At 33.4% G+C, this 16,528-nt stretch overlaps 4 protein-coding genes across 4 annotated transcripts; 3 read left to right on the forward strand and 1 right to left on the reverse strand.

The window, feature by feature from the left end:
- Nucleotides 1–352: 352 nt before the first annotated feature.
- PPL_07601 (uncharacterized protein) lies at nucleotides 353–3,872 on the forward strand (the record flags this gene model as incomplete). The annotated part of the gene is made up of 6 exons (XM_020578436.1): nucleotides 353–377; nucleotides 992–1,027; nucleotides 1,114–1,150; nucleotides 1,857–1,997; nucleotides 2,829–3,259; nucleotides 3,325–3,872. 6 exons carry the CDS (start codon nucleotides 353–355, stop codon nucleotides 3,870–3,872), a joined length of 1,218 nt encoding a protein of 405 aa, XP_020431671.1.
- A 178-nt stretch (nucleotides 3,873–4,050) lies between these two features.
- PPL_07602 (enoyl-CoA hydratase) lies at nucleotides 4,051–8,209 on the reverse strand (the record flags this gene model as incomplete). The annotated part of the gene is made up of 5 exons (XM_020578437.1): nucleotides 4,051–5,021; nucleotides 5,067–5,549; nucleotides 5,666–5,749; nucleotides 7,213–7,974; nucleotides 8,086–8,209. 5 exons carry the CDS (start codon nucleotides 8,207–8,209, stop codon nucleotides 4,051–4,053), a joined length of 2,424 nt encoding a protein of 807 aa, XP_020431672.1.
- Nucleotides 8,210–9,673: 1,464 nt separating this feature from the next.
- Nucleotides 9,674–10,671, forward strand: PPL_07603 (uncharacterized protein; the record flags this gene model as incomplete). The annotated part of the gene is made up of 2 exons (XM_020578438.1): nucleotides 9,674–9,781; nucleotides 10,078–10,671. The coding sequence occupies 2 exons, from the start codon at nucleotides 9,674–9,676 to the stop codon at nucleotides 10,669–10,671; spliced, it is 702 nt and encodes a 233-aa protein (XP_020431673.1).
- A 211-nt stretch (nucleotides 10,672–10,882) lies between these two features.
- On the forward strand, nucleotides 10,883–16,438 carry PPL_07604 (uncharacterized protein; the record flags this gene model as incomplete). Its single annotated transcript, XM_020578439.1, has 6 exons — nucleotides 10,883–10,890; nucleotides 11,060–11,253; nucleotides 11,739–14,756; nucleotides 14,946–15,140; nucleotides 15,426–15,486; nucleotides 16,327–16,438. The coding sequence occupies 6 exons, from the start codon at nucleotides 10,883–10,885 to the stop codon at nucleotides 16,436–16,438; spliced, it is 3,588 nt and encodes a 1,195-aa protein (XP_020431674.1).
- Between the last annotated feature and the right edge of the window lie 90 nt (nucleotides 16,439–16,528).

Genomic DNA, 16,528 nt, shown 5'->3' on the forward strand with positions numbered 1-16,528 from the left:
CTATTTGGAAGTGCAAAACAACGCATTTTCTTGAAAATTAAAAAAAAAAAACAACAACAAAATGGGTTTATATTTTTTTATTTTTTTGCCGACACTCCAACGAACCGATCCTGATATACTATTTAAAGGTTTTAGTGATCACATTGCAACTTTACTTACATAATAAAAATATATTATTTTTGGTTTTTAAATTATTTACAAAAAAAAGGGAATTCAAGGTTGAATTTATTATCTATCAATATTATGTTAATTTTAATTGATTGATTGAATGCTGTTGATTGTATTAATACTGAATGATTATTATTTTGTTGGAGTGGTTATGAATTATGATTTAAAATTACAAATTAATAAGATGTCAGGATATATATTTATGATGTGTATAAATATGTAATTATGATGATGGTATTGAATTGATTGGTTGGTAATCTTAATGTTATTAATGATATGACTAATCTTTTGTGTATAAGCTATGAAACAATTGAAGTGTCCTGGTAAAATTGATGGGATATCCCAATTGGTTTTTTGTTTTTTTTCTAAAGACTCTGCAAACTTTTGAAATAAATATGAATGTGATTGATGTGTGTGAAAGTATTATAAAGTTAAATATAAATAAATAGTTTTATGAATTGATCAACAATTGAATTGAAAAGAAGCAAATGTAAAAACTAGGTTACTATTTGGAAGACGGAGGAATAGGAGAAATCAAAAAAAAAAAAAAAAAAACTTTTTAAATTCCAAAAAATAATTAAATGCAAAATTGAGGTGCGGGGTGATAGGGCAGGGTACTTGGGTGGAATTGTAAATATATCAGTTTGTTTTTTTTTTTTTTTTTTAATCTCTGATTAATTCGCCTTCCCATCAGTGTTTTGATTGTTTTTTTTTGCAAAAAAAACACACACAAGTTGATTTACATTTTTAAAAAAAAAAAAAAACAACAAACTCCGCATTCGATTTGATTTTTTTTAGGCTTTTTGCTTTTTTTTTAATAAAGTTGATAAAGTGGTCAGTTGTAATGTGGTCAGTGGAGGTATTGAGCTGGTTTTGAGTTGCATTGAAATAGCGTGGGTTTTTATGTGGTTTTTTTAATGATTACTATTGTTTTTTTTTATTTAGATATTAATGGCAATTTAGGGTGCAAATATCATATTTGGTAAAAAATGGGGAGAGTACTTTTGATTGTGAAAGAATGGGTTTTGATTGATTTGAGTGAATTGTTGCTTTTGTCGCTTGTGGAGGTCTCGACCATAGGAGTTTTGAAAAACAATGAGTAACTCAAACACTTTTTGTTATTCCGATAATTGAGTTAATCAAAACTCTGGCATTTCACTGACCAGCAGTCTATCCCCCTTCCTATAATTTGATTAGATTTATCTATTGGTCTGTGTTTGTCTGCACGGCAATCATATTTATTGGTCGATGATCATAATAAAACAAAACAAAGCAAACATATAACCTTTTATCTATAAAAGTTATCATTTTAAAGATATTTATAAAAAAATTAACTTACATTTTTAAAAATAAAATAAAATTAAATAAACAATAATTATTAGCTATTATTATCTACTATTGTTGATATTACTCATTCATTTAGATATATTTTAATTTCTATTTTATACACTTTATTGACTACTCTTTATAAAATTAAATAATTAAATAAAATAATAATAAATAATAGATTAATTAAATAAAGTTAAAGGAAGTAATGTCATAGGAGTTTGAAATAAATTGAATTGAATTGTATGAGTTGCTTCGCTCAGCTTCTCTGATATATGGAATTTGATAATGAGGATATCATAAAATTAAAAAAATGATTGATGTGGGTGGGTAGGTTAAAGAAGAATAAGTAGTAAATATAGTAGAAGTAGAACAAGTAGTAGTCACCTCATCTATCTATCTATCTATCAAACAAGTCAAGTCAGGCTGACACTCGATCAAACAACTAAAACCACTACTACTTTCAAAAAAGATAATATATGTTATACAATAATAAAAGAAAGGTAAGATAAGGAAAGGTAAGTAATAACACTACTACCAATACTGACTGGTAAGGTATGATTGATTGTATTGACAGAGATGAGTATGATTAAATAGTAAAAGTTAGAATAAATTAAAAAAAATAAATAAACATTAAAATCACAACTGCTTGTTGACTACTACTGCTACTGCTTTGTTGATATTTTTTATGATATATCAAAATAATTTGATTATTTAACTATAACAACAACAACAACAACACATACCGACATTCAACATTTAAACTTTGATTATTGATATTGATTTGATCTACAATAAAACTTAACACCTTTTTAGGTGTTGATAATACCCACTTGTTGATTAATCGAATATCTCCATTAACAATAAACAAACAACACACATTGTTTTTATATTTCAAATTGTTTGATTGATTGATTGATTGTTTGATTAAACACAAACACATTAATTAAATAAATCTATTTATATTTTAAAAAAAATTAAATAAAATTCTGATTAATTTGGGAAAAACGAGTAGCATAAAATTAATTAGATTAGTAATATTATTTCTATTATCTGTTTCAATTTGATTTGTTGTTGTGATATCAATCAAAGTGTGAAGTAGTCGTCTATTGATGTAAAGTCTATATATAGATATAATAAATCAAATCATATATCTATTTAAATTCAATAAATTAAACTATGTTGGGTCATCATATTCGACATGCTACTTCTTATACCACTCACTGTTTACCTAAACACACGATATTAAAAGATATACATCATCAACAACAACATCATCAGATTAATTATAGTTACAACAAAAACCACAATCAATTACAAAATATATTTATCAGATGTCAAAATTATTGTACTCGTAATTTTTGTTCAGCAACTACAACTACAACAACAACAACAACAACAACAATACCAAATAATTTATCAACAATAAATTGGTCTTCTTTGTCATCATCACCATCATTAGAAACAAATTTAAAATCATATAATAATAGTAATAATAATAGTAAAAAAGAAAAAGATGTAGAAATTGAAGATGAAGGTGAAAATGATTTGATAACACAATGTATAGATATAAAGTGTTCATTGAATTTCAAGGTACCTGCTAAACTAAGAGGAAAAGAAGGTCATTGTCCTCAATGTTCTACAAAACAACTATTTAAAAAGCATACAAGTAACTATCAAAGATTGCTTAGAAAGAAACGTGATAAATACTTAGAGGAACAAGAGATAAATGATAAATTAAACTTTCAAATCGATTTAGAAAAGAGTAAGTAAAGTTTGTTTGATTGTATTATTTATTTTGATAAATAAAATCTAACTATTATCTTAAAGATATTCCATGGGGAATAAGTGTATTGTTAGACGATTGTAGGAGTTCAGAGAATGTTGGAAGTTTCTATAGGACTTGCGATGGAAGTGGACTCTCGAGATTGTATCTATGTGGTATCACTGCTACTCCTGCCAATCTAAAGGTTGCCAAGACTGCTCTTGGTGCAGAGTTTGATGTTCCTTGGAGTTACTCACCGAGTGCATTGCACTGTGTGAAAGAGTTGAAGAGAAAGGGTGTTGTTATCATAGGTATCGAGCAGACACCACGCAGTCAACCATTACTTGAGAGCATCGATAAACTGGCAAGTGAAATTGAAATTGTCGATAGTCAACGACAACAACAACAACAACAAACTAGATATCCTCCTATATGTCTGTTGTTTGGCAATGAAGTAGCTGGTCTGAGTCAAGAGGTAATCGACCAATGCGATTATATATACGATCTTGAAATGCGAGGAAAGAAAAGAAGTCTGAATGTTGCCGTATCATTTGGTATCGTTGCCTATGTTGTAACTCAACGTTTCAAATCATTATTAAGAATCAACAAATAATAATAAATAACTATAAAATATATAATTGGAAATAAATAAATTAGTTTTACTTTTTTATTTATATTTTTATAAACATGTGCATGCAAGTTGTTGAAATAAAAATAATAAATGGTATTATTGTAGTGTGTCATATTCGGAAAAAAGTAATTATATCTTAATTTTCATTTTTCATCGTTTATCAATTGACACCATAGCTATAACCATTATTATAACTACCACTGTGATGATGGTGAGGTTGGTTGGTTGATACTGAGATATCGCCGTAGTTGTTGTAGGTGAGTAGTCTTTCTTTGACGATGTCGTCGTCGTCGTCCAAGTAGAGCTCTGGTCCTTTCTTTTTCAGTCTTCTCACTCTAATCATGTAGCGAACGACTGCGATTATTATGTAGAGTCCGACAACGATCATTGTCTTCCAGATGGTATCCCATGTCTGTGTGGCCAACAGCAAGATTGCCATTGCAATCGGGAATCCAACGAGTGGAATCAGCGCAATCTTTGACTTGACTGCGCGGAATGGTCTGTTCATGTCGGGATGATACACAAATAGTTTGGTGTAACTTGCACACTCGAATATGACGACGATCGAGTAGAGTGACATGTCCAGTGTGAGAATCGAACTGAATGGCAACACTGAGAGTAGTGCTACAATGATGGAGTTGAAGCAGATGGCAACCCATGGAGTTCCACGCTTCGGTGTGAGTGAGGAAAAGAATTTTGGAAGATGTCCACGCTTCGAGAGTGAATAGATATTTCTTGAGACCGTACAGAGATTTGCGTTGAACAAACCCATGTTCGACGCCATTCCACCGATACTCATGAGAATGTTCAGCCACTGGCCACCGACCAACAGCGCCACCTTTGAGAAATCGCCATCTTGCCAATTTGGCCAGTCTTGATAGTATGACATTCCAACGAGTAGCGGGAAGCAATAGGTAACGATGGAAATGAACAAAACACACATGATTCCTAGTGGGTAGTTTCTAGAGGGATTCTTTACTTCTCCTGCGAGTTGACCGGCTGCATCATATCCTGTGTACGACCACATCATCGTGGTTATCAGTGTTCCAATCTGCAGCGACTTGAATCCCGACATTCCACCCTCACCCTCGAACACTGTTTTCCATTGGACATGTCCAATTCCCATCAACACTAAAATTACAAAGGGCAGCAGCAGAATCACCGCCAGAATATTACTGACGATTCCAACTTCCTCCGCTCCCCAAATATTAATTAGTACAACAATGATGATGATCATAAAAGCGAGCGTCCAACGACATCCTAAACATTGCTCCAAGTTTCCAGCCCAGTCGTTGTCAGAGAATCGAGTTCCAACGAATGAATTCGACAGATACTGCACAAATAGCAGTGGGTATAGCGAGAGATCCACAATGTTTGCTGACCAACCACAGAAACCTACGAGCATCGAGATTTCCGGTCCGAAAGCACGCTCCGCCCAAATTGAAGCACCACCATCTTCACCGACGGCATTCGACAATTCCGCTGTGATCATACCTAACGGATACGCCCAAAAGAATGGTAAAACCAAGAATGCCAACAACACATAAACTGGAGGTCCTGCTGACACCGCTTGTTCCGCTCCATAGGGACCACCCGATACCAAAAAGAAACATACTGCCAAAAATGAAATGAATGATATTACTCTTGGTGGTTTTGTTTCTGGAAATAATAAAATATAATTGGTAATAAAAAAAACGTGTTATTAGGAAATTTCAGACTTTTTTGTTTTATTGTTTTTATGTTTTTTTTTGGGCGTCATGCTTGTTCACACTTACCATCTATATTATTTATTAATCTTATACTTGTCTCTGATGGAGACAGTAATTCTTGTTTAAATGAAGATGTACTATCCATCAATCCTTATTTAGAAATTTAAATATAAAAATATAAAAATATTGAAATCTCTAAAAATTGTAAAAACTAATATCGGATTATTAGTTTTTTTATTATATTTTATCTATTGTTACAACCTAAAAAGTCCTGCTGTTATTATTATTATTATTACTGTCTAAAACTAAATTGAATTAAATAAATAAATTTAAGAAACAAATTAATTAAATAAGTTTTCAGTGTAAATATTGGTAAAGTGTGTGTGATGTGTGGTGGGATTAGACAACCTGTTTAAAATGATTGGATGACTGTGAATTTATTTATTTTGTGTAAAAAAAAACAAAATAGATAACTGAGGTAAAATGAATGAATATATCTATATTCGTCTATATAATATAGGTGTGGTGTACAGTTGAGTGGTTGTTTAAAATAGATTTTATAATTAATATTGGTATTCAAAAATGGTACCAATTTAAAATTGAAAATATTAAAATATTAATATTTTTTTTTTTCAATTATTAGATATTTATATATTATCTGTTTTTTTTGTAAAACAAAAATTATATATTATTATTGTTATTGTTATTGTTATTACAAATAACAACAACGATGACGACGATGACAACGAAGGAGACTACACTTTATTTTTTGTTGTTTTTTAATTTTTGCATTAGGAATAAAATATCTTGATAATAAAAAATTTTAAATTCTTCTTAAGATGAATTTTTGTAATAATTTTTTTTCTTTTTTTTTTTTTTTCCAATTCGTTTTTCGAAAGATTGTGACAGTCATGAGGTGTGTCCATCATCACCTGCGTTTGCAAAAAACTTAAATGCAGATTTTAACCAAAACAAAAAAAAACCAAAAAAAAAAATTATTTATTTCAGGGTTTTTTTTAGTATAAAAGGCATTAAAAACTAAGTGTTTTCCATAGTCAAAAATTAGAAAAAACAAAAAACATTGTTGTTTAGTTATTTTTGGGGGGTGGGAATAATGGGAAAGCCTTGTTTTTTTCAACCTACCTTTTGTTGAGAATCTAAAGTTAAAGTGTGTTGATGATCAACAACACACGGAACAGAAGAAAAGTCGATAAAACGAAATTTCCAACAGATTTTCCTACCTCTGATACCACCCTAAGCTGAAAGATTTGCAAACCTTTGATTTCATCATTCATCCTGGTAATTTGGTGAAATTTGTAGTGGTTATCTCCTAATCGAACAATGGCTAAATTTTCAAAAAGAAGAAGATATCTTTTTTTAGTTAATGATGTTCCCAATACCAAGATTTTTATTTTATTTACAATTTTGCTTCAACTTTTTCTTTTACTTTTTTTTTTGTTATTTGCTCTTTGCCCAGTGATAAAATATTTTTGCATCTAATTAATCAAGTTAATTGACATCAACCATTTCCGAAATGTAATTAATGTAACAAATTAAGTAGAATTCTTTTGCTTTGTTTAAAATTTAGATGGAGTTCTTCCATTGCGGCTTACGCTTATTGGTGAATGCATCCATTCCTTCTTTACGATCGGGATAGAGGAATGTTTGATGGAAAAGTTGACGTTCTGAGTTGAGACCTTCGTTGAGTGTTCCCTCGTAGGATTGGTCGACTGCCTTCTTGGCGATCTTGACGATTGGCAGTGAGAGTGCACCGATTTCAGTGGCGATCTTGATTGCCTCCTCGACTGCTTCGTCCTGCGATTTCGTGATGATGCTGACCAGTCCGTATTCCTTGGCTTCGCGCGCACTCATGCTTCTGCCAGTGAGCACCAGTTCCATCGCCTTTGACTTTCCGACGGCGCGAATCAAACGCTGGGTTCCGCCAGCACCCGGGATAGTGCCAATCTTGATCTCGGGCTGTCCGAAGCGTGCTTTCTCCGCAGCGATGACGATATCGCAGATCAGTGCAATCTCACAGCCACCGCCAAGAGCCAATCCTCCGACCGCTGCAATCAGTGGTTTCTCTACGGATGACAACATACAGATGCGATCGATCATGCTTGGATACGACGACACCTTGTTGAAATCGACATTTGCCAACTCTTTCAAATCGGCGCCACAGCAGAATGCACGATCGTTTCCTGTGATCACTATCGACTGAACACTGTTGTCTTGATCCATCGACTTACAGGCGTGAAGCAACTCAATAGAGAGTTGATCACTAATGGAATTCATCATCTTTGCTCTATTCAGTTGAATCAATCCATATTTTCTCTCCTTATCAATCTTTACAATGATTGTTTCATATTTATAATCTTAAAAAAATAAATATAATTATTATTTTTAAAGGGTCAGTTTTCTTAATTCACATGTTTTCATTCTCATTCTCATTTCTATCGATTATTTCTATCTATCTATCTACATACCATTTGAAAGTGAATCAAATCTCTTCTCTTCAGAAGGTGGTACTGCAAGTTTATGATAGATACTACCACACTCGTTACTCTCTAAATGATTAGAGATTACTTTAATTCTATTATTTATATTCATAGTAATGAACAAAAACTATGTAATTCAATATATATACTAATATATATTAAATTTATAAAATTATAATTAAAGTGAACACAACAAACACTTTTTTAATATTTAAATTTCACACATATTTTTTTATTTTTTTTAACATAGTGTAATTAAATTTTTATTTATTTTATAAAAAAATCTAGATATTTTATGTAAATCTACTCATTCGAAATAAAAACAAATTAAAATAAAATAACAATTAAACTTTTCATATATGTAATTTAAGAATATTAAAAAAAAAAAAAGAGTAAATATTTAGATATCGCGACATTGCAAATACAGATATGATTCACGGATGATATCAAGTTTCTTTGAATTTTAAAGTTGATCAGAATCAATCTAGTGATTTAGTATTGTCTCAAGACTAAGAAATTTACTTTCATTATAGAATAATATTTTTACAAATAATCGAATTATTATTGCCTAGTATATAGTAATATAAAAAAGTACGATGATAATTCCTTTAATAAAACTAAAATTATAATATTTTGTAACTTTATTTATTTATTTTCGTACATTATTAGTAAGCATCATCAATTTTATAAATATTTTTGTAGTTTGATTTATGATGATTATCATTCATCATTTTGTTGTTGTTTAGTGAGTTGTGATGATGATAGAGGTGGAATTTTTGAATGGTAATCCTGAAGAGGATAATATTAATATAAATTCTTTTTACTATTAACATATTTGTATATTCAAATGATTGTGGTTGTGTTATTTGTGTTATTAAATGAGTGTGAGTGGTTGTGTGGTTGTGTTTCTGTTCATTTCCTATTTATATTGGAAATTCTACCTACCCCCTAACTATTCTGTTGATATGTTTTATGTAGGTATACTTTGATTTATATCTTAAATGGTTGTTGTGCTGTCCACCTCTAACCATAAATTACAGTTACACATAATATAATTAAACAAACAATCAAACAAATAGCCAAATTAATTGTTTTTTTATTGATTTGTATATATAGTAATATATTTATTATATTAGTATACATAGAGATGTTCGGTGCGATGCGATACTCACTCAATTCACTAGAGTTGATAGTTTTATTTATAAGTGTATATATGTTGAGTGTAAAAAGTATGAATGAATGAATTATTGACGGACTGACTGACAAATAAAATTAAACAAATTAAAAAACTACTTCTTATTAATAATCCATGATTGATTGATTTGATTGGAAAATTGTAATTGATTCATTCAATTTGAATCATGATTGATCATAAAATTATAATCATATAAAAATTAACTTATCTATTTACTATATTCTTATTCCTATTTCAAAAATAACAAAAATAGTCTTTCTTTATGGAACATCCAATTGATATGGTTTGAAAATAAATAATATTATCTTTCAGCCAACATTCAACTTATTATTTTATATTAAAAAACAAAAATAAAGAAGAAAAAGAGATATATAAATAAAAATGGATTCGATAAGGAATAATAGAATATATAAATTTTTTAAGAATCAAGCATACGATAGAACGGGAAGATATGCAATTAGAATACAATTTTTATTAATTATTAGATTTGTAAATATATTAATATAGATATATTAAATTCTATCTGGATTATTAATATTTTATCTTCTCTAAAAACAAAAAGATATTAATTATATTAATTTTAACTATATTTTGGAGGAATTTACCTTGGTATATTTACATTTCATTCTCATGTGATATTTTATGTATCATTCAAGGATTTATAGCATCTTATAAAAGAAATATATTCCAATTGTTTATTGTAAGTTGGATTTATCATTTTAATGACTCTGGAATATATAAAGTTAGATGTTAATGTTCATTGGAATTTCATTTATACTCTATAGTTCTTTTTAGGTAGTTTGTTGTTATTTTTGTTTAATTTTATTCCTTTGGTTCTTATGAATAATTTGGTATGGAGTAGTGATTATTATAATGTGACATTCCATGAGATTATGCAATCGGTAATTCATGTATTATGGTTTGGTGTGGAGATAGTCAGTATGCATTACGCGAGAAAGGAACGAAAGTTTGCAAAGGAAGAGAAAGCCTATGCAGATTCGATAGATTCAGAGTTGCATTTGAAACGAACGACATTCTTGGTATCGGTGGGTCCACCCACCATCTCTGCAAACAGCTACTACTCAACTGAGCGGAACAACAGTCATTTCAATAGCTATTGTTCCTCCGTATACAATGAATCGTTTGATTACGAAGGATTCTACGTACCGCCGATGCCACATCATCCTTATCATTTGGAAACGATTTCATCATCAACATCATCCTCATCATCGCAACAGTATCTACTTTCATCTGCAAAACAACCTCATAGAACAGCGACGATACCCACTCCAATAACAACAACAACATCAGTTCCAATAATAAATACAACTGATGTTGCTAATACTAATGTAGATAACATTGGTACTGGTGCAAGTTAACAAAAAAAAAAACAACATTTCAGCTTTTAAAAGTGTTTTTGTTTTTTTTTTTTTTTTAAAAATCAACTGATTTACTCTTATTAAAAAATTGATGATGGTGGTTTTTTTTACAACAATGATTTTAGATTTATGATCATTCGCAAAGATATAGTATACACATACAGATATAGATAGTATTATAGTATTATAGATATACATGATTTATAAATCAATGTCATAGTATATAAATATATAAAGTTTAGTTAAATTTAGATTAGCTTACTTCTTTCACTCTTTTAAAAATAGAAGATAAAATAATAATAATAATGAATTGTTATCATTACTTCCATAAAAGATATATATTTTTTATTTTTTATTTTTATTTTTTTCATATTTATACATCAACTAGTGCAGCATCAATTGCGACAACAACAACAACATCTTCTTCGATAATAGATAATTGGGGATTCGAATATAATATAACTGGTAGTTGGATAGATAGCGGTAATATCATACAGCCTACAAGTCAATCAGAAGTAATCGATGTTGAAAATCTATTTCATGGAAATCGTGTTGCTGTTTTCGGAACACTCAACAGCAATAGTAACGATTACAATTCGATGAATAGTTCTTTTCCACGAGCGGAACTCAATCAGACTTTTTCGATGCCATGGGGTAATCTAGTGGACCAGACAACGAAAAAGGTTGAACTTCAATTCGCTCTGAAACTCCCTAGTAGTTTGGATTCTCAGAATGCCGAATTCAACTTTATAGTATTACTGGATGGCACTACCATCTACCAATACACATCACTCTGTACAGACCACATAAACAGCACCGACAGCTTTGTCCTCTACAACATTGACATCACACCGTTTGCCAATGACAAACAATCGCATCAACTTTCATTCCGGCTGGACACACTATCATTACAGTCAAACCAACAATTCAATTTTTATCTAGATAACATTTGTATATACCAAACACTTTATAATCCACTCTGTAAGTAGATATTATTATTATTATTCTAAATTTCTAATTTTATTAATTTGTTAATTGTTCTATTTTAATTTTTTTTTTTTCAAAAGCATATGATCTATTTGTTTCAGTAGATGGAGATGATGAGAATAATAATGGAACTAAAACATCGCCTTTTCAAACAATTCAGAGGGCAATCGATTATATCCAAGACTCTCTGAGTCTGACGATCTACGTAGATAGTGGAGTCTATTATACGGGATTTAATAATACCATTTTCAGTCGAGGAAAATCTTTGAATATCGTTGGAATTCCGAGTGACGATTCACCACAGGCTGTGTATCCACAGTTGAACTCGCTGGAGGATGGAATGCTTTTGGTGGTACTACCAGCTGCCATTCCATATATATCATTTCATATTACAGAGTGTCCGTTGATACCAGTGGATTTGCCAACGGCACTTGTATCACTACAATTCTTGAATATCAACAATATCACTTTCAACCAATATATTTACGCACAGGGATGCATGGCAATCTCTGTTGCACAGTTGGCAACACTCAGTCTGCAATCGACTAAATTCACACCGATCTTGTACAATCCTCAACTTGTGTGTCTGTGGCCACGAGCAACTCTGAGTGGATCCGACATCTCGTTTATCAATGGCAGTGATGTGCTGACACACACGGACACAGCCATCTATGCAATGAGTGCAACCGTCCAACTCGATCAAGTGTCGTACTCACTCAACATATCGAGTTATGCTGTTTATTCCAACAAGGGTAGTTTGGTGTTGACCAACGTCTACTCCAATGTATCTGGCTGTTTCTTCTCATTCAACAACACAGTATTGGAGTTTTCCAATTTCACATTAACAAACTACGGTTTCATTCAGGGCACAATCATTTCCATTATCAATATAAGCCAATACGCCAAGCTATCCAATATTCTATTTACTAATATCGGTTATTCCTATGGAATATCTATATCACTGGCACCAGCGGTAATACTTGAAAATATTCGATTTGGTCAAGGAAACTTTGATTTGCCCTCATTTTTATTGCTTCAATCCATTGGAAAACTTTCTGTCCAGAATCTGGCAATCAGCGATTACAATGACCCAGACCGTAGAACAACAAGTTACATAGAATTCTCACAGGTCAACGGTACGTTGGACAATATTATACTGGAGAATATTGCAGATGTGTCGGATACTCCGTTGATTTCCATAACCGGTTGTGATAGTCTTGCTTTTAGTAATTTGGAAATGAATAATAACGCCATTCCTCTCATGGAAATAGTTGGTTCCACTGTGACGTTGACAAACACTTCGATGGTCAACAATACGCTGTTCTCACTGTTGACATGTACCACCAACAGTGTCTTGCAATTGATAAATGCATCGGTGAAAGGCAATAAAGTGACAGCGATCGATGCATCCACTTGCCATCTATCGATTAGCGACTCAACATTTGGTGGTAACCTCAATATAGTTCACGACCAGTATCCATTGGTCTACACCTCCTATGGACAGCTCGATATCAACAACGTGCAATTCACCAACAACATTGGATTCGACATTGTCTCACTGAAGAACTCCAGGAGTAGTATATCATCTACCGATTTCATTACCAATCAATATGGATTCCAAATTTCCGCGTTGGATTGTCATGAAATCAATGGATCCGCTTTATTCTTCTATGGAAACATCGAATTGCAACCAGTCCTATCATTCAGCAACTCAACCATCAACCTGAAGCAAGCATTATTACAAAACAATGTTTATCCAGCGAATATTACCAATTGTCAATTCGAATTCGATCAGCTCGATGTAATTGATACCACCGGTGATAGTTCGCTCAATATCGTTAGTTCAACCGGTGCATGGAGAAATAGTAGAGTCAGTAACTTTACCATTTCACCTACCGATACCACCATATCATTGGAAGACAGTAACGTACTCTACTCCAACTGTACATTCGACCAGTTGTCATCACCCGGTTACCCAATCGGTATAATGACACGTGGTACTACCACTTTCCAAGACTGTCTGGTGAACAACACAATTGGATCGTTGTCCGGTGGATTCAAAGTCACCGATGGTAAGCTAATCGTGATCAACAGTTATTTCGGAAATAATGCTGGCAAGGTGAATGCTGTCCTCTTTGCCAGTAACGCATTTGTAATACTCCAAAACTGTATCGTTGAGAATAACGTTGGATCGGACTCGATCATTCAAATTGAAAACACGACATTTGAGATTGTAGATTGTACATTCAGTAGGAATTACCTCTCGAGAACCATCCATTTCGTCAACGCATCTGGTGACATTCTCAATTCGAAATTCACAGACAACAGCGATCTTTTCACTATTATCCTAATAGAGAAATCAAATATTACAGTGGTTTCCACCGAGTTTATCACTTCATTCACACTGAACGATGGTTCTTACTCTACGGTCCAGTTATTCAATTCAAAGCTAGATATTGTCAGCTCACATTTCTACAATAATCTCGGCACACAACGTCCTTCCATTTATGCATCGTCCTCACAGCTGAATATCAATTACACTCGATTCGAGAACAACTCTAATCTCAATGGTGTCGGAGGAGATATCTATATGGAGAAGTCATACGGATTGATTAGTTCCAGTCAATTTAAAGCGGGTGGCGCTCATATCGGTGGATGTATCTACATGGCATTGTCATTTGTTGAACTGAGAAACAATACATTCCTTCAATGTGAAGCAACCATTGGTGGAGCTATCTACATTGATTCTTCAGTTGCCAACATTAGTCAATCGAAATTCAGTGGTTGTCTAGCGCAGAAAGGTGACTATACCGATGTCAACTACATTGGAAGTGTCTATTGCGGTGGCGCCATTGCCATCGCGCCAATCATAGGCAAAATGAAAAGCACAGTTTGGATAACAGGCTCAATGTTTATGGCCAACCAAGTTAGTATTGACGGTGGCGCTCTTTGGACAAACGATCCCCGTTCGACCATCTCCATCTCCAAGACCAGCTTCAACTCCAATCAGGCATCGGGAGGTGGCGGTGCAATCTTCTGGGAAACAGCACGCACCTTTGATAAATCCAATATATTCAACTATAATATTGCAGTCTACGGTATGAACTATGCTACGCCTGGCAAGAAAGTGCTTCTCGACTTTCCAGATCCCGTCCAGAAACAACTGGAATTCTCAGTGATTGCGTCGTTCATCGATGGCTACGAACAACCCGTGAGGAATCATCCTACCTATCAATTCGGATTGAACATAAAAGCACTGCGACACAACGAATCAATAAGTAAACAAGCTATTCCATTCATGGGTTCCTATGTTTTCTATATTCTACTGGATGGAAACACCGGTGACCAATATAGTGTCAATCTCACACTGTTTAGCAAGGAAACAGACATACTCTTTTCCAATCATACCGGTATCACCATACAATCTTGTTTGACAACACAATACCTTGATAATACAGGTATCTGTCGTACTTGTCCTGTCGGTAAAATTGGATACAATGGACTCGATTGTTACCGTTGTCCAGAGACACTGATATGCTCGGGCGACAGCATTCTGCCGACCCGCGGATACTGGTTCTCCAAAGCAAACATCCCCCCGGAAATCTATCGTTGTGATCCAACCGTGTGTCTAGATAAAAAATGTAGAGATTTACACACTGGAATATTGTGTGGCGAGTGCACTGAAGATGCCGCCAAGTCGTTGCGCTACTGTCACGCCTGTAACGGTGACTCACACCTCTCCATAGTCATCTACATTCTCTTTGTAGTGGTTGTCGTCCTCCTATTGATTCGCTATGATCTACCAACAAGAACAGCGTTATTCTCGATGTTTGTCACGATCCAACTGATTGCAATCCTCGGTGAGCACAGCTCGACATTCTCGTTTTTCGCCATCGTTAATTTCCGAATCGATTTCCTCCCGGTTTGTCTATCGAAAAGCTTAGATTACCTCTCGAAATTCTATATATCCGTCTCGACAATCTTGGCAACTGCATTGGCCGGCATCTTATTGTCACGCATCCAGCGTATTCACCGTGCCATCGCCATACCTACACCGCCTGGAACTTTCAGGGTGCGTATAACCAAGCGACTTCTCTCGATCTCCATGTTTTTCTACGTGCCAATCACCTATCTCTCTGCAACGCTCATACCGTGCCAACGTATTGAATCCACTTGGTATCTGCTCTACGACCAAGAGATAGAATGTTACACACGACCACATCTAGCAGCGATGATTGTCGCCATTGTGCTTCTTGTCATCTTCTCCATTATCCTACCACTGGTGACACTGAACCGTCGATACCATTCACATCGTACGATACACGCTGTTCTCTATGCACATCTCAGACCGTCCTATTTCTTCTGGGAGATCTGTCGATTCATGATGTGTGCAGCATTCATCATGGCGGCAGTTGCATTCCCACCGTACTCTCATGAACAACCGCTGGTTCTCACCACCTTTACCATCATATTCATCGGGTTGCTAGTATTCCACAATCCATACCGTTCGCAGAAGCGCAATCAATTGGAAATGATAATGACATTCTTCCTGCTACTCAGTTGTCTATCGTCAAACAGCAGTTACACCGCCAACACCAACGCACAAGGCTACATACTGATATCGATATCATCGGTAGTAATAGCCGTCACAATCATCTATATATTAAGGAAAATAAGATCATCTGCATCAATATCATCGTCATCAGCATCAGCATCGTCATCATTTTCATCTTCTTCTTCCTCGAATCATAATACAAATAACAATAATAAAAAACAATAATAAAACAATAGCTTTTTTGATTAAAGTTCTTTTTAGCCGTGACACAATTTTTTTAAAATCTGGTTATGAAGATATAAAGTCAGATGGATT

This window comes from Heterostelium album (genome assembly GCF_000004825.1).
Source record: "Heterostelium album PN500 unplaced genomic scaffold PPL_contig17, whole genome shotgun sequence".
Lineage (NCBI taxonomy): Eukaryota > Evosea > Eumycetozoa > Acytosteliales > Acytosteliaceae > Heterostelium > Heterostelium album.